Source organism: Melospiza georgiana, chromosome 3 (genome assembly GCF_028018845.1).
Source record: "Melospiza georgiana isolate bMelGeo1 chromosome 3, bMelGeo1.pri, whole genome shotgun sequence".
Taxonomy (NCBI): Eukaryota; Metazoa; Chordata; class Aves; order Passeriformes; family Passerellidae; genus Melospiza; species Melospiza georgiana.
In genome coordinates this window covers 59,658,302-59,680,125 of record NC_080432.1, presented here as the reverse complement: position 1 = coordinate 59,680,125, position 21,824 = coordinate 59,658,302, and the positions used below count along the sequence as shown (strand labels likewise).

At 37.1% G+C, this 21,824-nt stretch overlaps 1 protein-coding gene across 6 annotated transcripts in view; it reads left to right on the top strand.

The window, feature by feature from the left end:
• RGS7 (regulator of G protein signaling 7) overlaps window positions 1–21,824 on the top strand; it is a 228,877-nt gene that overhangs the window by 143,550 nt on the left and 63,503 nt on the right. For all 6 annotated transcript variants that reach the window (XM_058021436.1, XM_058021431.1, XM_058021432.1 and 3 more), the window contains 2 exons: window positions 3,834–3,940; window positions 13,860–13,911. In XM_058021436.1, the coding sequence (XP_057877419.1) occupies window positions 3,834–3,940; window positions 13,860–13,911 (159 nt within the window). The remainder of the gene's footprint in view (window positions 1–3,833; window positions 3,941–13,859; window positions 13,912–21,824) is intronic.

Below are 21,824 nucleotides of genomic sequence, written 5' to 3'. Positions count from 1 at the left end.
AGATAGTTGGTATATTCAAAAGAGGGTGTTGAGTTGAGGAAGACAAAGTCTATTCCATTTTACCAGTTACACTTTCAGGAGCTTGGTCTTCCTCAGATTTTTGACAAGACATCTTTGGCTGCAGTTTGTACCCCTTGTATAGCAGCTGACTGCCATTTGAATTATGGCTCCTCAGTGAGGCTATCTGGGTGTGACTGAGGATTTTGTTTATGTTCTGTGGTTTTTATACAGAGTGACTGAGGACTGCAAAATAATAGTTGCATAGATATCACATTTCTGTTTGCATCTGTGTTCACTTGCCATCTGAAAAACATGTATTTTTTTTTTTATTCTGCTCCTCCAATTTTTTGAGTTTGTATTCTGAATACATATAAACATACTCTTTCTACCTGACAACCAGTATGTCTAAAAACATTTCTTTCAGACTACTTTTTTCTTCTTATCTAATGCACTTCACAGATGTTTTTGATGCTCCCAACCCACATTTGCCATTTTTCCAGATGAAATGTGCTTCTTAAATGAAAATCCTCTAACTTCATATGCAGGAAGGAAGATATATAATCTGTCTGTATTTGAATTCTAGGCATTTAGGCATGTCAGATTGGTCTGCTGCTGGCTTCATTTTCCTTTTCAAGCTCATGGGTTTATTTCCTAAATACTGCTGTTGTACATCATTGGCTTCTTATAGTAGTTATTTTCTCAGTCTGATTTTAGCAAATCGAGATGGGTATCAAAGTGTTGCCTCTGTAATACACTGGACAACCACTTGCTTAGAGAATAGAAACCTCCTGAGAGCTGCATTTTCTTTCTGTGCTGTAGTTCCACTGCTGCTGCACAGAGAGTATCAGCATTAGTCCTCTACCAGCCTGGTGTGAGACAGGAAACTTGTGGATATTACTCACTGGGTGTAGCTTTGTAACACTCAAAGCCTGAGCTATAGTAGATGTTAGGTGGATACTAAAAGGGAATATTTATGCATTTATATTCATGTAATTCTGAAAGAAACCGATGGATTGGCAACCATAAAAAATGAAAATTAATTGTGTATTAGTTAAAGAAAAAAAAAAAAGGAGAAGTTTGTTTGTCCTTATTAAGGCTTAGTGGGTGAAAGGACAAAGATATACCTTAACATTGAGTTAGTGTGGATTCCAGCTGAATGAGATTGCCTGAGGTAAGAGTATAATCACCTTACTCCCCATACATAACTGGAGAAGAAATATAGGCTGCTGTTGGGACTAATTCAGACCTTAAATAACTGTAATTGGCTTCCAAAGAAAGGCAGGTAACTCTTTATATTTTTTCATGGAGACCTATTGTGACTCTACTTGCTTATATGTGCTGACTCAGTCAGTGAGAGAAATACCAGCCCTTACTCCTACTGCATCCAGCCTTGCCTGGAATATAGGCTGTTCTGGCAGGAGCTTTCAAATAGTTTCTTCACCAATTGTCTTCATCCCTTTTTTGTCTCTTGTATTCCACTTCTGCTTGACCCATCTAGAGTCACAGAGCTGTAATATAATTCAAGCTCCTGAGGGACCTCAGGAGGACACTAGTCCAACTCCTTGCTCAACTCAGTGAAAACTGTGAAGTCAAACATGTTGCCCTGAACTTTATCTGTTCAGGTCTTGAAACCCTCCAAGGATACAGATTACACAGTCTGTCGGGGCAGCCACTCCTGCTGCTTGTCTGAAAGTCAGAACTGTACCTGATTTGGTTTATTACAATTTTCTCTTTTATTTTTTTATTCTTTTGTTTACTTTATTGCCCTGAAAATCCATTAACATCTTGCCTCCCACATTTTGAAATCTCCTTTCAGGTATTGGAAAAGTTCTTCTAGCCACCACCAAAATTTTGACACCTTCCTATTTTTCAGTCTGACCAAGCCCAGCTCCTTCAGCCTCTCCTTATAGGGTGCATTCTTCAGCCCTAGTGATATTGGTGGACTCCCACTTGACTCCTCAAAGTTTGTTGATGTCTTTTTTGTACTGCAATGGACATGTTAATCATAAGTCGACATAGTAGTCCAGATATGCTCAAAAAATTGGAGTGTAAAAGGAAATAATATGAGTTTCTTGTTATCTTGAAAAATATTATGATTCAGAATTCAGGAAGCACATGAAAAAAATCTGGAGCCTATTTAGTGTAGGCTTAATCAAAAGAGAATGCACTCATCTGTGTCAGAGCTCCCTGGCAAGCCCTGTCACCCTTGTCTGAGAAAGCTTTTCTCTAGAAAAGTCAGCACATTTCTTCTTTGTTTTTCTCTCATTCCACCAAGATACATAATACATGCAAAAATAAAAAATTTTTGAGTTGGCAATAAGTTGCAATGGGAAGAACAAAGAAAAGCTTAATAAAATTGAAAGGCAGATGAACTGAAACAGTAAAAAAAAAATCTCACTGGCTGACATGATACAGAAAGCATTGATTCAAATTTCTGATTCAAGGATAATAGCATTTAGCAGCTTGAAATGAATGAATAACAACAATATATGAACCTTTTATATTAAGGACAAAGTTCAGATGGGAATTTACAGACATTGCAGGCACAAGGAATAAAGCAGCTCCCTTCCTTCTGTTAGAGAGATTTCTTCTAGGCTTGCAACTGGGAAAGGTCTAAACAGCATAGTGGAGTTTTACATCAGGCTGGAGAGCTCATAACCAGAGAAGGTGTGTTGTATTTTAGGTGATGGTTCTGTCTGGAGGGACAAGAATCAAGTTTGCTAAAGATGGGGATGACAATAAATGTTTGGTATCAAATAAGCCCTGTAGGGTTATGTGCTCTCAGTTAGTACTATCCAGATCCCCTTTCTTGTTCCTTTCATGTGTTTGCTGGCTTTGGGTTAGCCTAAACTTGTCCCACTGCTCCTCCTCTATCTCCTATGTGAGTCAATGTCTTCAGGTGAGCAAAGGGTGAAGGAGGGAATTTTTTTGGATGCTAATGAAGTATGGGTAAATAAATAAGCCTTCTCATATTGAAAATAAGAATGGGTGAAACATAAGTGAATGTCTCTTTCTGTGTTTGTCAGCAAGAATACAGATGTCAGGACTTGAATTTCTTTCTGTGTGATGATGCTTGACTGCAGGTCGGTGCTGCAGTGGTGCTTTTAATACAAGACTGTGCTGGCCATTACTGACAGCCAAGTTATAGGCAATAGGAACAAATGAGCATTTCTTAGAGGATGAATATAAATCTGAGCATTATCCAGAGGGGTTGTGTTGTCTCACTCCTTTGAGTTATTCAAAAAACACTCAGACAAAGTTCTCAGCTAGTAGCTTAAGGTTTCTCTGCTTGATTGAAGGAGTTGGACAAGATGACCTTTGCAAATACCTTCCTACCTCAACTGTTCTAGGAACCTGTTATTATCCTTTGCCATTTTTCCAGTAATAAACTTTTGATGACATCTCTATCCTTTACAGTAGCTCTGATAAAGCTACTGAGAAAGATATCATGTAATTAGAATCAACTATTTTAGCATGTAATCAGAAAGTGTTCTGAAGAAGAAAAGCAGGCTGAACCATCAAGGTAAAGGTGATAGCTGTTTTCAGCTTCAGAACAAGTGAGCGAACATTAAGGCTACCTTTTAATGTCAATATAAGTAGTGGAACTGCAGCTACAAGTGGGACATGTAAAAGCTACTTGTTAAGGAAAGTGCTGTGTTTTTTTGGTTGCATCATTATGTTACACAGAAAAAGACAGCTCTTTCAAGATGGTAGGACTCTGACAACAAAGTGGTTATCTGCAGGGTATCAGGTGAATATTAACAACAAAACTAAATTGCTGAAAAGACGTTATTTAGCTCTTTAGTTTATCTTTCTTTTTTTTCTTGAAACAGTTGAAGCTCTGCATTTGGGAACTCTGATGGCAGCACATGGCTATTTCTTCCCAATCTCAGACCATGTTCTAACTCTGAAGGATGATGGCACCTTTTATCGATTCCAGGTAAGTATTTTCAATATGTTCTTGACTTTCACAAATGGAGCCTGAAAGGCCTTACAGAAAAGTTCATAGCAAATTTGATATATTTTGTTTCTTACATAACCTGGTAAAGAGTAGAAATTCTCCTAAAAGTAACAAATTGTAGAAGTATTTTATTTATAAATTTTCAGCAAAGTGTTGAGATGATAATGACTATTTTGATATTTGGAAAAAAAGTGTGAAATTGTCTGTCATGAAATAAATTAACGTACTATTTTTGAAATGTAGTAAACTATATTATGTTATTGCCTCTTATTCCTAATATGGTCTGAATTTAGAAAGGGGGAGATATTTTAAATATCAAGTCTGTACCAGAAATCTGATAAATAATGGAATTAATATTTATCTTTTTTTTTTATTTTGTGAGAGTTTCCTTACTGGTAACTCAGTAGTATTGGAGTAGTGTGAATTCTTCTAGCAAGTGCAGAGACATTTTTATATTGATCTGTCAGTCTCATTGCATACAACCAATGGGCAGATGGTTCAGAACAAGCTGGAACCATAAATATGTACATATGTCTAGAACTACACTTGCACATATATTATTCAGAAACCCACATAGGTGTATGTCATTATATCAGGTTTCAAACTAAGGCCCTGAGAGCAGAAGTGTTGTTTTCTAATAATGACTGGTGTGCTAGAATTTTGCAGAACAATATTGCCAATGACTTCAAACAAATACGACTGCAAAGTACCAGATTGTGGCTTCAATTGAAAGGATTCACTTTGTTTGTCATGTGCCACTTTTGATAATGGTGGCTGTGTTCTGTATTGCTCTTTCTATTCAGTGATATTCCTGGTCAGTATCACGAAGAGCTGCTCTTAGCTCTTGTTTAGATATTTATTGCTTTGAAATGACATGATGACTCTCACTATGAAATTAAGTTTGTCAATTCTTCTCTGTTACTTCTAACTGTATTAAATATTCAGTAAAATAACATCTGGTAGAACAAAATCTGTTGTCTTCAATATATATAAGTCTAAATTTTGTCTTAAAAATTCTTTTAAAAAGAAGCCATCAAAACCAAAATAGTGCTGAAATTGTGATCTTTCAAATGCAGAAGAAAACTGGTGATTGGAGACCAGTCATAATTTCAAACATTGTATTATATTAATCTCTCTACAATACTTACACCAATATTTTGGCTCAAGTCTTGTAGACCTACATAAGGGAAGAGAGAGACTTGTAATATTTGTATAAATCAAAATCTTAGCATGAATATAATTAAACATGCACAGCACCGTCTGGCAATGAAGAGCGTTATTGCATACATGCAAACAATATTATCCTATTTTCATATTAGATCTTGTGAGTCAGACTGCAGAAAAGTTGTTCTTCAACAGAGCAGAAAGTTAGATTTGTACATGGGTAATACTAAGAGTAAGCATTCCAAGCCTCCTCCCCTAGATCCACGGTTACCTTTGATTCTGGAGAGACTATTTGAAGGAAAAGGGATTTTTTAAGCTCATGAGGCTTCAATCTACTCAGTGCTCAGTATAAAGAAGAAAGATAGCACATGGTTGAAGGGGCTTGCTGAAGTGCTTATAAGGCAAGTGGAAAGGAATCATGGAGTGGGTGAGGCTCCAGTTCTTGGCTTGGTGTCTAAATAAGCAGTGTTCAGAAGGACAAAATATATAACAACTTAATTTTGTGGAGAATAGTACTTACTTAGAGGAGTGCTTGTCATTGAATTCTGCACAGCTGCCTCCATCTCCAGCACGAGAAATGAGCACCTCTGCTGGCATGGCAGTCTGACTGAAGGGGAGTATGGACTAGAATTATCTGCACCATGGACCACTGAGAGCCCTGCAGCTACCCTGCTTTGAGCTTTCCTCACAGAGGTCCACAGCCTAAGATTGTATAATCTTGTCAGTGTATTTACATAAGTTAAGAATTTGGCACCTATCTGACAAATGCATATGAAATAAGACTCTTTAATCAAGTGTTGCTCAGCCTGTGTCTGCTGTGTTTGGCTTGTTTGCTTTTCTGTGATACCTTTTGCATTGCCATTCCTATGCCAACAGCATGACTTTGTTGTTGCGACAATGCAACTTTAGCTGTTAATGTATAGGATGAGAAAAAATTCATGGTGGTGACATATTGTTAACTGGAGATATAACAGCAAAATTTGTGTGCTTACATCTCCACGTTCCCCACCAAAATAAGGCTGGTATAAAATCTGTTACTGAACTGCTAAATTAGAAGATGAAGAGAACATATTCAACGGGGAGGAAAGTTTGACTGCAAATGTGTGAATTTTGCACTAGAATAGATGTTCAGGTTCTCTGCACATAGTACCCTCTTGGTACTGGATGGGATTCACAAATTTCCAGATATTTTGATAAAAAGAGAAAACCATGCACCTGCCGGCACTGAAAAGTTTGGAAGCCACACCTGCAGAGAAATCTTTGCAATACAAAGACCTAACCTACAAAAAACAGACTAGCTATAGTAATGTTCTCCATGTGCTTGATGTTTTGTTCTCAAAAGGGTGACACATTCCCTCCTGACAGTAAAATTATCTCTAGCTTGTTTTAAACCACCTTCTGTTGTATAGAAATAGCTAAAAGCAGTGGAGCTTCATTTGGACAAAGGCCCTTTTATGGGCAAAAATTATTCTTTTCCAGTTATTACTTTTGCCGTCAGGAGGCAAGAGTATAGTTACATCTGCTTTTTTAAATAATATGAAATTTAAAAAAATATGGATCATTCAGTGACCTACTCAGGTGTTAATTAGGTTTATTTCTGTGATATCAATTTAATTCAAAGGAGATGAATATAAATATTAATTGCCTTATTAAGAGAGGAATATTTTTATTAGACTCAATAAGAAAAAGCAGAAACAGCTGCATTGCCTTTTCCTGGTAATTTAAACTTGTGACCAAAAAAGGAGCTCACCATCTTCCTCTACCCGAGACCAAATAAATTTGAGGGGCCCAAATAAGAAAAGCAAGCTGCATCTTGGAAAACATAGCTTCCCTGGGCCAGGGATTACTCACAGAGATATTTCATTTATGTCCACACAAATGATAATATGTCCATGTTGGTGAGGAATGCCTGACTTGCCCTCTCAGCTGGTAAGCTTCTGTAATATCATCCCACAGAAAAATATGCTAATTTCCTCTACAAGCCCTGAATGCATAGTGCCTCCTGATGTTAATTGTGAAAAACAAACCATTTCCCAGTATCTTTTAGCTGTAAAAAAATTCCTAGGATACCCGAGACTAGTGACAGTCACACTCCCATTTTTAAATGAGATTACTTCATGATTTACATTAATTAATTTTCTGAGATGAGGGTTAGGTTTTGCTATTATTTTGTACCTTTTAAGATGAAAGACACAAATGTATGAGGAAAGGTATGCAAACAGGAACAGTTTCTTGTGAAAGCAAGAATGAAGGTAGCAGCAAAATTAATGGACCTTGGAAAGATGAAGGACTTTAGTATCTTCTCCTGTTCTGCCACTGGGAACATTTTCTTGACAAATGCATTCAATTGATCTGGCCTTGTTTTCCCATGCCTAAAATCGGGGATAAAATTATATAGGAATCTCTGTAAGGATCTTGAAATACCTTTGTTGCAAAATAGTTTAGAGTGCGAAGTGTTGTGGGCACCTCATGTCTCAGGTGGAATGACATTGCTTTACACATCTCTATGAGCCAGCCTTACTGAGCTGGCTCCTTCTAGGCTTGTTCTGGACCAACCTTTGGCCATTCTGAATTCTGAGTCTGTGGTTGAACATCACAGCTCTTCAGCCACTCTCCAGGACCTTTCTGGATAATCTACTGTGCCTTCAGGGAAGGATTTTATTTGAAGCCAGATTTTAGAAATGAAAAAGAAACAAGTTATATTATACAGAATTTGGCAGATTTTTTTTGCAATTGCAGGTGTGATAACTAAGTAATTGTCTTTTCAGATCAGGCTTGGTATACACAGGTTCTGTTAAGGTTTCTGAGGGAAAAAGATTTCAAATCCATGTGTCTTTCTGACTGCCCCATCAGTGCCACTTTTGATTTTTTTAACTCTTTACTCAGACACACTTTACCCCACACTGCTTTCCATGCTCATCCTCTTTTTGGTTAGAAAAGAGGAGCCACAGAGCCAAAATCTTGTTTCCAAATTCCTCAGCCTTTTTTTTAAATTATATTGAGCTAACCATGGAGCTCTACTTGCTTCCTGTATGGGCATGACAATGCTAGACTAGCAATCTTACCCTTTTACTTTACCAAGAAATCATGCTTGTGAAGTGAAATGAATGTAAAACAGAATGCCAGTGAAATCCGCCATCCATCATGCAAAGCATTTGAGATTGTGCACAGCCACTTTTCAGCAGAGGCTTCATTTCTGCTGTTTATAAAGACTCCCTGGTGCCTGAGAGAAGAATAGCAGTAATATGCAAAGGTTTATAAGTGGTTTGAGTACTCCCCCCCATCCAAGTAATTGGATTTTAAAAAATTTTGTGGAGTGGAATGGAGCAGCTTCAGAGACAACTCTTTTCTTATTACTATCAACAAGGGGAAGCTGAAAGATGCCTAGTGATTTCCTCCCTTGGTTATAGAGTTTAATGCATAGAAATTAATCATCTTTTACAAAAGCTGATGGGTAACACTGATTTTTACAAGCGGCTGTTTCATTAGCTCAGATATTGTTATTGATTAATTTTGAGGTAAAGCCGAAGCAGATCTATTTACTTTATCACTGTATTCCTTACAATGCATAGCAGCCACTGCTGCCAGTTTGTTTATTGTGGAATATGTGCTATATTACAGGATTTTGTTTCATATGACTTTATTACAGAAGGATTATGGATTTATGTGGTTAGGTTTATTTAATGATATTAGTGTATAACTCAAGAGAACCAGTATGTATTTGTGTGTGCAAAACTAGTTTTCTGGTTAAAGGGCATGAAGATCCTTATAATGTTTTGCTCAGCTTAAATGTATCTGCAATCGTATCCGCAGTGCTAGGTAAGCCTTGTTTCACTTGCTCCTGGCTTGTTCTGGCTGCTGATTCAAGTTACACCTACAATCAAGCAAAGTGCCTCAAAAGCATACTGATAAAAACTGGCAGCATTATTTCTGCCTGGGCTGATAAACAGTTCTTGACTTTCCCATAGCCGCTCTACCGCCCACCTTCCTTCAGCTGCAAGTGGGATGTCATGGCAAAATGACAAATGTTCCCTCTTTAATACTTCTTCATGATGAACTGCTTCATATTTCCTTCTGAGGAAAAGTAAAATTCTTAAGGATGATAATTCCTTCAAGTTTTCTACACTCATGAAAGATAACCAAACCACATCAGTATTTCATTATCTTCTCTTTGAAAATGGTGGAGTTATGTAATGTACATGCTAATAAATGTACATGTTATACCACATCCATAGCTCTCCTGGGTGAAATCTTCACTTAGGAGCTTCTAGATCGTGAAACCAGGCACACAGATTACACAGATTGTGTAACATTAATTGTATGGGAATATTTGACATTGCAAGGGATGCTGTGATTATTTTACAGTGTATTTGGATATGTGATTTGTAACAAATAGTTGAACCAAGCTTTGTTTGCATAGTCCAGCAATTTAGAAGGTAATTTATGTGAGCAGAGCCTCCCTGCCTTGCTGTGGGATATTTTTAATAGAACAGATGAGAACAGGCAGGTTTTTTCCTTTGCACATGCCTCCTATTCTCATTCCTGACCTCATTCCATTAGACCAGGGATCTTCTTATCTGACTCTTTTTATTTCCTAATCCTTCTGTGTTGAACAAAGCAAATCTTTTTCCCAAAGTCTTCATGGATAAACTCCCTAGCAAGTTCTTCTCAGAGATTGTTAAATATCTGGAGCATGAAATTGTGCGGGGACTTTTGGAACAGAAGTGGAAATGTAAACTCAGCACTTGCATTATGGTCACGTGTCATGTGATTAAGCTGTTTGATGTCTATAAGGAACAAGGTATATTTCAGATTAAGACCAGAATTTTATGACTGTTAAAGCCAAGCAATTAGACAAGAAAATGGGGAATATTCCATTGGAAAAACATCAGTCATTTTAACTACATGCATGTTTATTGTTGGTGCTTTTTGTCTATACAGTCACAGCATTGCAAAAGTCCATTAAGCAGAAACTGATTTTTACATCAGCTTTATTTTAAGTGTCCAGAATTTTCAAAGGTCTTTTTTCCTTGATGTTTTGGACTTTCTTTCTGTTTAAATTTTTATCTGTACCTCATCGTATTTTATGCCTTTTTTTAGGAGAGTTTTCCTAATCTCTGCACACATCAATGCTATTTCCTGCTTTGAAAATGTATGTTAGATATCTACTCTTTGAATACAACTTTATCAGCAGCTGTAGCTGTATTTGAGCTCATATCTTAGGGTGATACCATAAATCTTTACTAGCTGGTAACAAAGTATTGCCTTGGTCAAAATACGTAGCATCTAATGTTTATTTCTCTACTAGTAGGGATTTTGCACTGTCAGTGACCTAATATGCTTTTGAAAAATCCAAATATTAGCAATCCTTAGCTTTCAAAGATTGGAAACATATAGAGTATTACACCTGTTCAATCTAAAGAGTAGACATAGAAACATTATAAAAGAGAAAATTTTAGCTTTATACCTTTTCTGGAAATACATCTCTTCCCTTTGCTGTAATCTTCTGAAGCTCCTTTGCTTTATGCAATATTTTTAAAAATAACTGTAGATGTTTCAAAGGCTACTTGAATGAATATTTTTTTCCATGTATAAACTACCCTTCAGGTAATTGCACCCCTTCAAACATCATGCAGATAATTCAGTACTTTTGATAACTCTCACCAGTTATATAGTCATTGTTACAAAGTCCTGGAGACAGAGGAGAAAGAAAAATACCAGAGGAAGTATTTAATCAAAATATTTACACATGCATATAAATCACAGTCCTGGGGAGCCAGGAGTCGTTCTTTAGCTTGGTGAGGCTTTTTTTTGCTTTTTTGGAAATAAACACAGTTTACCAGTGTGAAAACACAAAAAAAATCCTTAAGCTTTCTGTGCTGAATTTCATCAGCCTTCTAACCTGAACTGTCTGACCTCATAAAAACATTTCCCTCTCTGAAATTTTTTTTGCCCTGTGCTTTGCCCTGTAGCCTTATCTCCGTGTCCAAATTAATTTTGGGCATGTTGGCAGAGCTGATTGCAGGCAGAATTGAACTCTGTTCCCTCTGGGAGGCAGCTGGCTGGGGGCCAGCCCTGGCCATGCTGCAGTGCTGAGCCATGGGCTGCGCTTCTCTAAGTCCCATTAAACGCATCCCAGAGGGGTCAGAGCAGAGACAGCTGCTGCCTGCCCGGCTCACAGCCTCGGCAAGGAGACCTCATGCCTCTGTGAAAGACCTCTGTCTGCCCACCATCTCCTCCTTCTGCAGGCTCAAACAAGGAAGGCTTTTAATGATCTTCTGTACTTATCTGTACTAGCTGTTATTTGAACCCCTTTCTCATCTTGCAATGTCTGCCTTTTACTGGGGTTTCTCTTTTGCTTGCCCTGTCACACATCTTTGAAACCTTTTAATATGGCTTATCGTGTGCTTTGCTAATTAAAACTCATGTTCTTTTTTAACTTTTCTGCTTTTATCTACTTACGCTTACACTCATCCTTAGTAGCCAGCACATTATTTTCTGCTTTTTCCTCAATCTCTTCTCCACATTTAGGTTGCACCTTTTTATCCTTCAGAAAAGCCTTGGCCACCTCTGCCTCCTAGCGAGCCGAAGTGACAACATTTCACAACACTGAAGATCATGTCCCCTTTCCAATATTGTGTTTAGTGTCCACACTGCTTCACCCCCAAAGTGCAAGTTTCAGTAAAATTTTAATGTGTTATTTAAACTAAATGCTGAAAAAAGTACTCTGGCCACACATAGCTTTCCATTTATGTATGAAACAGCAGAGTCCTCCTCCACCATCACTAACATAGTTGTGAATATATAGTATTTGTTCATAGCCTGCTGTGAAATGAGTGCTGAAAGTAACCTTTGGGATTTTTCCCTAAGTCAGAAGATGGAATTTGTTTTTAATTTCAACTGGGATGGGAGTGTATGCAATTTGTCGTGAGAAATCCTACGGATGCATGAGGGGCTTTAACATGGACTTTGCAGCAAGTATGTCCACAACTGGGAGTTTCAGCTGGAGAGCTGCTTGAGCAGATATGGCTTCTCTGTATTTAGTAACCCTCACTACACACTTTTTTCAGAAGCTCTACTTGAACCTGTAAACAGAGGTTAATCTTCCTTTTAGCAGAGAAATAATGTAGCTGTGCTTTTCTTCTTGGGCCTCTCTGGATTTACATTTTCTGCTCTAAGGAAGGACTGTTCTCACTTCCTGAGTTTGTATTTTTCAATGATGGTGACATTTTGCTTTATATGAATCACTCTTTTAAATTTTATAGTTGCTTCTCCAAAATGTGCTGAGTACTGCAATTCATTCTTTAGGAGTTAATCTTCTTTCTATTTGTGCTCATATGTGCTTCTACTGGTCACTTTGATTTCAGTGGCACTGTGAAGGAATGGTTGATTGGAGAATTACTTATTGTTGGTCCCTTAAAATGTACCAAATGGCTTTTAAGAAACACATCTTAGCCTTTGAAGTTAGCTTGTGATAGTTCCTTTTTTATCCTTTAGCTCCTTGCTGTTGCTTGATAAATAACAAGTTCTAAATTGGTTCTATTAAATTTGATGTGTCAATGTTACAAAACCAAGAGATTTTTCACAATATATATTTAATTTGACAATTGTTGTGAATGTGTCACCCTTCAGCCCTGTTGGTTTCCAGATTAACATTAAAACAGTTTTGAAGGGAAGTGGGCAGCAAAGAGGTTTCCATTTTTGCAGCTGGGAGATTTTTGAGAAAAAAACAATAAGAGATAGAAAGTAAAGCAGAAGGTTTTCCTGAAGGACCACCTGTGTTTTGAAATACCACTCAAACCACTTCACACATTTAATGAGTTGCATTCAACTGCTCAAATATTATGTAATTCTCTGTAGCTGTGTGTATATGTTTATGTATAGATGCGTGACTCAGTCACAGAATATTCTGAATTTGAGGGGACCTCCAGGAATCATCGAGTCTGACTCTTAAGTGAATGGCCTGTATGGGGATTATGTGCTCTATAAAAATGCTATAATAATATCCATTTTAACCAAAAGCTGTGATTTAAAAAATGAAGTCATTTGTATGAAAATATCTATACAGTCTTATATTCTCCATTTGTTTGAAGTGAATTCTTTGAACAATACATGTAGCACAGCCTTAATAAGTATAGTGTTGAAGTAGTTTTTGATAATTTGTCTTTCCCTTAAAAAAACTCCACATTTCAAATCACAACCAAGTAAACAATTATTAAAAAGGAGGTGTTGATGTCTTTGGGAAAACAGGATGTTTTTAGAGGCACTGTTAAACAAATGACACCTGGGAAAGATAATTGAATATTAATCTGTGAATGAAAACTCTCAAAAATCAAGAACTGACTGAATTTCAAAGCGTCTTCTGTCTTTATAACTCTAAACCTGATTCTCCAGGACATGTGAGAGATGTATTTCTAGGGAAAATGTAAAAGACAACCCCATTATCTAGCCTTGTGGATTTTGTTCCCTTAACTTTGAGAACAAAAACCCCAGTTTTTTTTTCTTTTTCAATGTCATTCTTTTTCAATGTCATTTCTTTTTCAATGTCTAGCGTGATAAACAGGTGTACAAATGTAATTTTCTGTTCTGATGCCAATTTCAAAAATGTCAAGTTAACAGTTTAATAGATCTACCAAAAATATAAAATTGTTCTGAAAACCAGTAACAATTCACGGACTGTATAATGCTTGTATTGTCTAACTTGAGTTTCCTACTTCTTTTTTTTTGCCTATAGACACCCTATTTTTGGCCATCAAATTGTTGGGAGCCGGAAAACACAGACTATGGTCAGTGTAGAAATACTTCCTATTTCTTTTGGAAACTATGCATTTGGTTAATGAATGTGTCACAGCAATCTGTCTTGTTTCACCATCCCACTGTTTAAAACATAATTATATGTCATGTAATTCCTGTGCAAGAGCTACTGATATTGAAATGAAAATGTTGCTACCTTTTTCAAAGTTTGTCAAAAGCTTATCAAAGTCATATTTGGGAGTGGATCTGAGGAAAAAAGAAAAGAGCCCAAGCCCCAAAAGTCAAGAGTCATCAAAACCTACCTTACTATTTATATTCTCTGTTTGCTCCAGCAAGTGTAATTATTTACAATGAGAGAATCTCAGTGAAGCAGAGGAGACTTTATTGATGGTTGTGCAATGCTTATTATGAGATTGAGAACCAAAGATTTGACTAGTTTAAAACTCTTATCTCCAATATACACCATGTGGAAAATTACTGATTATGAAAACTAATACAGTTCTAATATGAACTGTATTGGAAAATACAGTTTATTTTTTATATGCCTGTGACTTGGGAGTTTATCAGTAAAGTATATATTGTAATTACTGATGTGTGCTTAGACAGCAAAATCTGAGGATAATAGGTAGCAATGTGTTAGGAAAATATATTATTAAAAATTATAACAAAGTTAGGTTCTTCTGTACTCAAATAGTGACCTAATTTTTAAAGAAAGTGTATCTATGAGCAGCCTCCTGTTCATTCTAATCCAAACTGTAAGTACTGAGCTCATCTGAAGACCAAGTAACTGAGCATGTACATGATAGGTTATGTTCTCAAAACTTCAGACCATGAATATCTCATTTTACAGTTTTTCAGAAATGTAGGTGAGTGTTCACTTGTAATTTGGATTCTCTGCCCTTGGGAGCCAAAGACTTCAGGATGGATGGTTCCAATAAATTCTTCCTTCCTTTTTAGAGCAGGCTTAGTTTAATTTCAAATACATTGCCAAATAAAGTAATTTTAAACCGAAACTCTCAGCAGAGCTGCATCTCTCCAAGGTATAGTTTGAAAATGTGACAGTTTCCTCATCCTATTGGAGTAGAAAAGTGTTCAATTTTTCACTGATATTTGAAGATGTCCAGTAAATAGTTACTGAAAGCTCCCAAGGAAGAGGGATTGTTACCATATGTGTGTGCTTAGCCACTCTGTATGAGGAAAATAGTCACTGAAGGAAAAATGATTGATTTACCATTTATTACTTCATTAAAGTCCCCTGATATGTTAAAGATCAGCAAGTAATTAACTGGTTTAAGAGACATTGAGTTCTTCAGCTCTAATGTATCATGTTACTGGCATGGTTTTAATACATAATTACATGCTTACCATGTCTGAATTTAGGATCAAGCTGAGAAAGTTTATATTACTGTCCTTTATTCTAAAGTAGGAGATACTAACTTCCTGTCATACCTGATCAGTGGATTGGTCAATGAATTATAAACCTTAGTAAGTAGAAATCTTGTATAATGTGTCCAGGTTTGCACGCCAGGAATACAGAATTAAACTTGGAATCAGCGTCTTCATCATGCAGGGAGGTGCTTTTGTTGAACAGTGAATTTACTCATTTCAGGGCTTTTGAGATTTAAATATGTTTCAGTTGCTGAGGTAAGCTCTTTGGTGGCAGAGGGGACGAGGAAGGGGAAGCAAATCTCCCAATCTTGCTGTCACATTGCTCCTTCAGTGTCATGAGCCAGAAGTGCAATCCTGTATGAAACAGACCCACAGCCTCTCCGTGCAGCAGGGCCAGAGCATTGTGCTGGAGCTACCAAAGGGGACGGTGTGTCACCAGAGCTGGATAATGCTGGGACATTTGCAGGAAAATAAACTTTTAAGGCACCTTTTCAATAATGTTCTTATTAGGTTAGCGTCATCCAAATCCCAGAAATTAGGATTTCCCTTGTAAACAGTGGTGATCAGAGGAATGCAGGAAAATCAATATATTTAATCAAAATGTTTAAGGAACCAAAATAAATCTAAAGTAGGTTTGCACATTCTGCAGATTTTCATGGTAATTGTTATTTCCTGGAAAATATAGTACATAGAATTTATGTTATTACAGATAGGCAAATGCATTTCATACTTGTCATGCATTATGGTGCTGTGTAGTGCTACCAATTTCATGGACTTGTCTTGAACGAGCTTAAAACTGTGTCCTCTAAAATTATTGACTGTGACAGGCATTAGAAGTCTCTCAAGACCAGCAAAAAGCAACCTCTCTGTAATCGTCCTTGATCAAAATTACTAACAAGGAAAATAAATTTCTTTGCCATTAACCTATTTTAACTAGCCATTGGAAATACTCTAGAATTTTATTTTAATTTAAAAATTAATCCTAACCATTCATCTTTACTCATCCATAACTGAGCTACTGTCCAGAATGTAGCATACTGCCAGGAAAATAATTTATCTTAAACAAGAAATTAAATGAGATTGAGATACTGTGTGTTAGTTTATTGCCAGAACTAAATAAGAAAAAAATAATCCTTACATATTTGTATAACATGTTAATATCTTCTCTAAAATATAATTTGATCTATATGGGCTTGTAATAGCAATTATTTGGCTTAAAAATATTTTTCTGTGGAAAGTAACTGAAAAAGATCTACAACCAGAATCTTCCAATATGTCACAAAACCACAGACACACTCTGATAATAAAGCTGTAGTGCACTGCTATGTCGTGCTGGCAAAAAGAGGGCTTGGATTAAGTTATTTTATGTCAAAATGGAAAATAGCCTTTTGATTGTAATTTCCAAAATATTGACCATGATCATTCTGAGGTAGCTGAGAAACAGTCAATTTTCTTAAAGTGCTGAAAATCTTCCTACTTTTTCTTGAAAATCATGCTTTAAGTGTTTTCAAGAGAGATTCCTCAAATTGCGAATAATTTTTACAAAGGCAGGTCCTTAAGTTCCATCTGTTGAAGTCCTGTTTTACTGCCATATGTCTTGGAGTCCACCCAGGCAGAACATGTTGTTCTTTGTAGAATCCCATTGGTTTTAGAGTGATTATGTTAGTGAAAATAAGTAATAATGATAACAACTACTATTATTAAGGCTAGAGTAGTTCAAATAACTTTGCTTTTTCCTGTGAGTTAAGTCATGTTCCTGAATTGTGTTTAAGTTTTGTGACAAAGAGAATTGGATCTCAATTCAGAAAAACTGGCTCTTGAAATAGGCACAGCTAGTGGCTGAGCATGTGACCTGCTTGGAATTATCTTCTCTTTTGTTACAGATACAATTTTGTAACTGGTGGATTCTTTTTTTCCTGGCATATTATAAACAGGTCATGTCATTAAGGATTAGTTAAATAGAGGAGCTAGTTAAGACAATTGCATCCCAGAAAGGGGAAATATAATGCCACATATGATGTTGTAATTCCATGTGCATTTGGTCTCAGTTCTAATGGAACCTGTCAGGTTCTCTTGGAGGTTTAGTGACTCACAGTTGTTGCAAATTTGAGGCATTTAGTCCATTACTGTCCTCTTTTTTGAATAAGTAGAAAATATGAAATGTTAGGGAAAAATTCCATTCACAACAAAATGGCAATTTGTCTTTTTTTCAATTCTTTAGGCTTAATTTAACATATTTGTGAAAATGTAAGAGGATTGTAAGAATTTCAGACATAAAATAAGAAGAATTATTAACTTTTATTCATTTTCTCTAGTGAACTTTTGGTGATAGTGCCCTACTATCAGAGGGCACCCAAAAGTATCTTTGACATATCAGTTATAGTCTTAAGGATGTTTGGACATACTAGAAGACAAAAAGTCAACTGTGTCTATATAGTTGCAACAGGATGTTTGAGCATTGTAAATTTTTTTGTGCATTTCTCTCAAATGAGTTAAAAATGGAGGAGGACTGCAGAATGTTGGTGAGTTTGGTGAGTTATGGAGAACACAGTAGATAACTGATAATGCAACATAAGTTTAAGGGCACTTGACCATGTCATCTTTAAGTGATGCTAAATGAGACTGTTTTTCTCTGTCTTCAAAGCAATTTCTTAAATTCTGTTGCTGTGAAGAAAGACAAGTTTTGAAAATGTAACATATTTTCAGTAGCCTCCCAGGTAAAGTCACTACAAAGTATTACAAAGGCAATCTCCCAGGAAATTAGAGCGATCATGGGGGTTGGGGTAAGTCTTAATTAATTGCTCCCTTTTAAATTGTGAGATGCTTTAAAAATAAATTGACAGAGGCCTCCCCATGTTTTTTCTCTTCTGCTCTGTTCTGAACATGAGCCATTTCACCTGGCTCGTTTCCCTCCTCTCTCCCCAACCCACAGTAATGCTAAAAAGTACATACTGCAAAAAAAGTAACTGCAGTCATGTATCGTGTTTTTCATATGTTGAAAATTTTCATATAATTTTCTCTTTGGAGTCTCTTGCCTGCTTGTTTTCCATGCTTAGTTTCAAATTCCTCTATGAAAATTTGAGTAGTCCAGGATTTTCCTCTCTCATTAGTCTTTCTATACCCTTTACCATAGAGTGACTGTTTGGAAGAACTGTGTGGAGAATGCATATTGTATATTTTCATTGCCCAAATGCACAGGAAGGATTTCCTTGGCAACAGCATATTAGTAAGCAATTTGTATTTGAGAAATACTGATCCCTATTGCTTACCTGAACTCTGCTGGAACACTGCATGTTCTCAGCATCTCTGGAAATCAACCCATAACTATGAGTCAATAGCTTGGGGCAAAACTGGTAGCAGAGAAGCACTTTTGATACAAATTGTCATATATATATAAAAAAAATATTTGTTAAAATTCATGCCATGAGAATTTACAAAGCATGTGTGAATGGTTTCTGGAGAGCTCTGCAGTTCTATAATCTCAAATCTTGATTCTCAGTTCCCAATTTTTCTACAGCTGATGTCAGACTATGTCAGCAATGACTCCTGCAATCAATTCTTTAAAGTCCTTAATGCAGATCCCTCTGTTAAGGACTCATCTGTCAAAATTTTCTGGATTTCTAGGTGTAGTAAGAAACAGACTTTTCCTACCAGAACTCCTACAGAGTAATTTACTAAACTGTTTCTAAGACTGAGTTGTGACTCCTTAAGTGAATGACTTGCCTTTAGGAAGTTATATATACATAATATATTGACTAAGATCTTGGTGACAGGACTAAGTGTCACTAAAGTCTACCAAGAATAACAGCCTCTCAAGAAAAATGTGACTGGTGTCAGTGCTTGCTATGCATAAAATTTGATCTGGGTAGAACCCAATCAAATGAGCTTTAGGAAGTACACTTATATTAGCAGATAGGTGGAAGAGGTGACCTATAGTATTTTTTCCCACTCTGAATTAATATACCATTATATTTCTCTGCATAGAGACATTGTTCACTCATTAGAAGCTATCTCTGTTATATAAATAATGAAAGTCTCACTTCAACAAGCATGGCCTTGAATTTTGTTCTGATCCTTGCTGATTCTGACATTGACAAATCACTGCAATGAGGCCTCTGTAACCAGAAGGCATTTCCAGATAAGGCTTTCCAGTCATCTCACCACTTCAGAGTTTTGTGCTTACCTGAATGATTCTTTTGTAATTTAAATTGTAAAAATTGTAACTTAGTCCCATAATATGAGGGGCATGGAAAATGTGTTTGGCCAATGCACGTGTATGCACACATAATTAAGGGTAACTGATGCAAGTACATTTTTCTGCAGTACTGTTTCGAAAGCATTGATAATCTGCATCTAGGTCCCCTATAAATAAAAATAAAGTTTCTTAACAGAATTCTGATGTTTCTAAATGTAACTTGGAATTTTTAAAATTGCTTTTAAGTTTCTATGTTGAGTAAACTAAATAAGTTTCATAGAATGTCAGGAATTGGAAGGGAATCATAGGGATCATTGAAGTCCAGCTCCTGGCCTTGCACAGGGCACACCAAGACTCACAGCATGTGCCTGAGAGTATTGTTCAAATGCTGCTGGAACTCTGTCAGGCTGGTGTTGTGACCATTTCCCTGGGGAGCCTGTCCCAGTGCCCAACCTCCCTCTGGGTGAAGAACCTTTTCCATGTATCCAACCTGAACATCCCCGGACACAGCTTGTGTCTTTGTCACTGGTCACTACAGAGAGGAGATCAGTGCCTGCCCCTCCTCTTCCTCTGAAAATTAAGCTGTAGACTGCAATGAGATGTCCCCTAAGTCTTCTCTTTTCTAGGCTGAAAAGCCAAGGGACCTCAGCCCCTCCTCCTGTGACTTCCCCTGATCCCATCACCACGAGTGTCCCAGATTAGGAAGGTGTGGAGGAGGCAGTGTTGGTGCGCTGCTGTGATCGCTGTGGCATGTCTCACGTCTTCTCCATCACTGGGGTCCCTGTGGGCTCTGAGGCTATTTGAATGCTGACCCTAATGGAATCTTAGTGCTGAGGCTGAGGTCCCCATCACTGTGGGTGGTCCAGGTTAGGAGGGTGTGGAGGCAGCAATGCTGGCACTCTGACGTGCTCTACTTTGCATGCCTTTTCCTGCCCCATTGTCCCTGGAGCTGTAGGCTTTCTGACTCTCTGAATATATAACCATAATGGAAAGTTGAAAGCATTATGATAATATCAAGAAGCATGAAATGATTCAATGGATGTAGATTTAAGTTGTGTTTGACAATTGGATATTCTTAGTCTAATCTTGGGTGACCTTTTTCCCATACCAGTTTTTTGTCACCCTGGCAGGATTTTCCAAGGCCATCATCATCTGAGGACTTCTGTATGTTGAAGATGAATTTGCCTTTTTCTAATTCTTGATCTCTTTGGTAGTTTGAAATTTGGGTTCTTTCTTGCCCTTTGTTTATGTAAAAAAGTCCTCTGCTTGTGTAAATCTATAATCGAATTGCTTTCCTGAAGTGTTATGGGAAAAGAATAGGATCAAAGAGTAAAGACTAGAAATGGAGAGAAGTGTTTCATAAGTTGAGGTTTTGATGATTTGGCAATTTAATGCAAATAAACCTGATCATGGTCTCCCTTCTAAATTAATTTTATTGGCATTTACTTAAAGAGTATGGTTCTTTGGTAGATACACAGGGCTCTGTGGTGACCCATTTTTAAGACTAAGTGAAACTCAATAGCTGTTGCTAAGGGCAATTTTTTTACTATAGACTAAGAGCAGAGGTGACCTAAAGATGGTATGAAATAGCCCTAGAAATACCAATGTTTAAATAAAAGAGTTAATTTCATGCTTTCCATCCTGCAGTCATGTTTTGTGCTGATTGTCCTGTAATTCTCCATCTGAAGCAGGCACTTGCATATGGAGGGAGAACTGTCTGCCTGCAGGGCACTTTGAAACCCTTAGACCTTGCAGTGCTTGCTATTTTCTTTGCTCTTTAGATACAGACTAGGCTTATACACACTGGCTCTGAAAACAGGATTTTGGCTCAGAGAGTACATAAATTTAGCCTGGCCTCAGTGGAGATAATGAATGTTCAGTGAAAGCACACTTGTGTGAATCCCGCTGTGACCCCACTGGCACTGGCACAGTTATGGAAGGGGTTTGTGTACATGGTGGGAGGGTGCAGGTGCCATAGTCTGTGGTCTTCAGAGGCCCAGTTGAACTCCCATTGAATTTAGCTGTGGCCTTTGCTCCACTGTGGCAAGAGGGAAGATTTAGCCCCTGTTTAGCAACAAGATAAAATTCCTCAGTGTGGGTTTTGGGTTTTGGGTGAAAGTTCTGGGGTTCTCTTTTTTGTGGGGTTTTTTTTTTTTTTTTTTAGTAACTGTAATATAATGTGGACTCAGTCCAGTTTCTTGAGCCTAGAATGAAATGTGTCATAAATCTCTATGATCTTATCTAAAGAAAAAAAATCTATTGAGGTTTCATAGGAGCTTTCAAATGCAAGTCAACTGTCAAGAATAGGAAACAAGTAGCGAACCATGAAAATGGTGTTTTTTTGGATGTGACAGTTTAAAA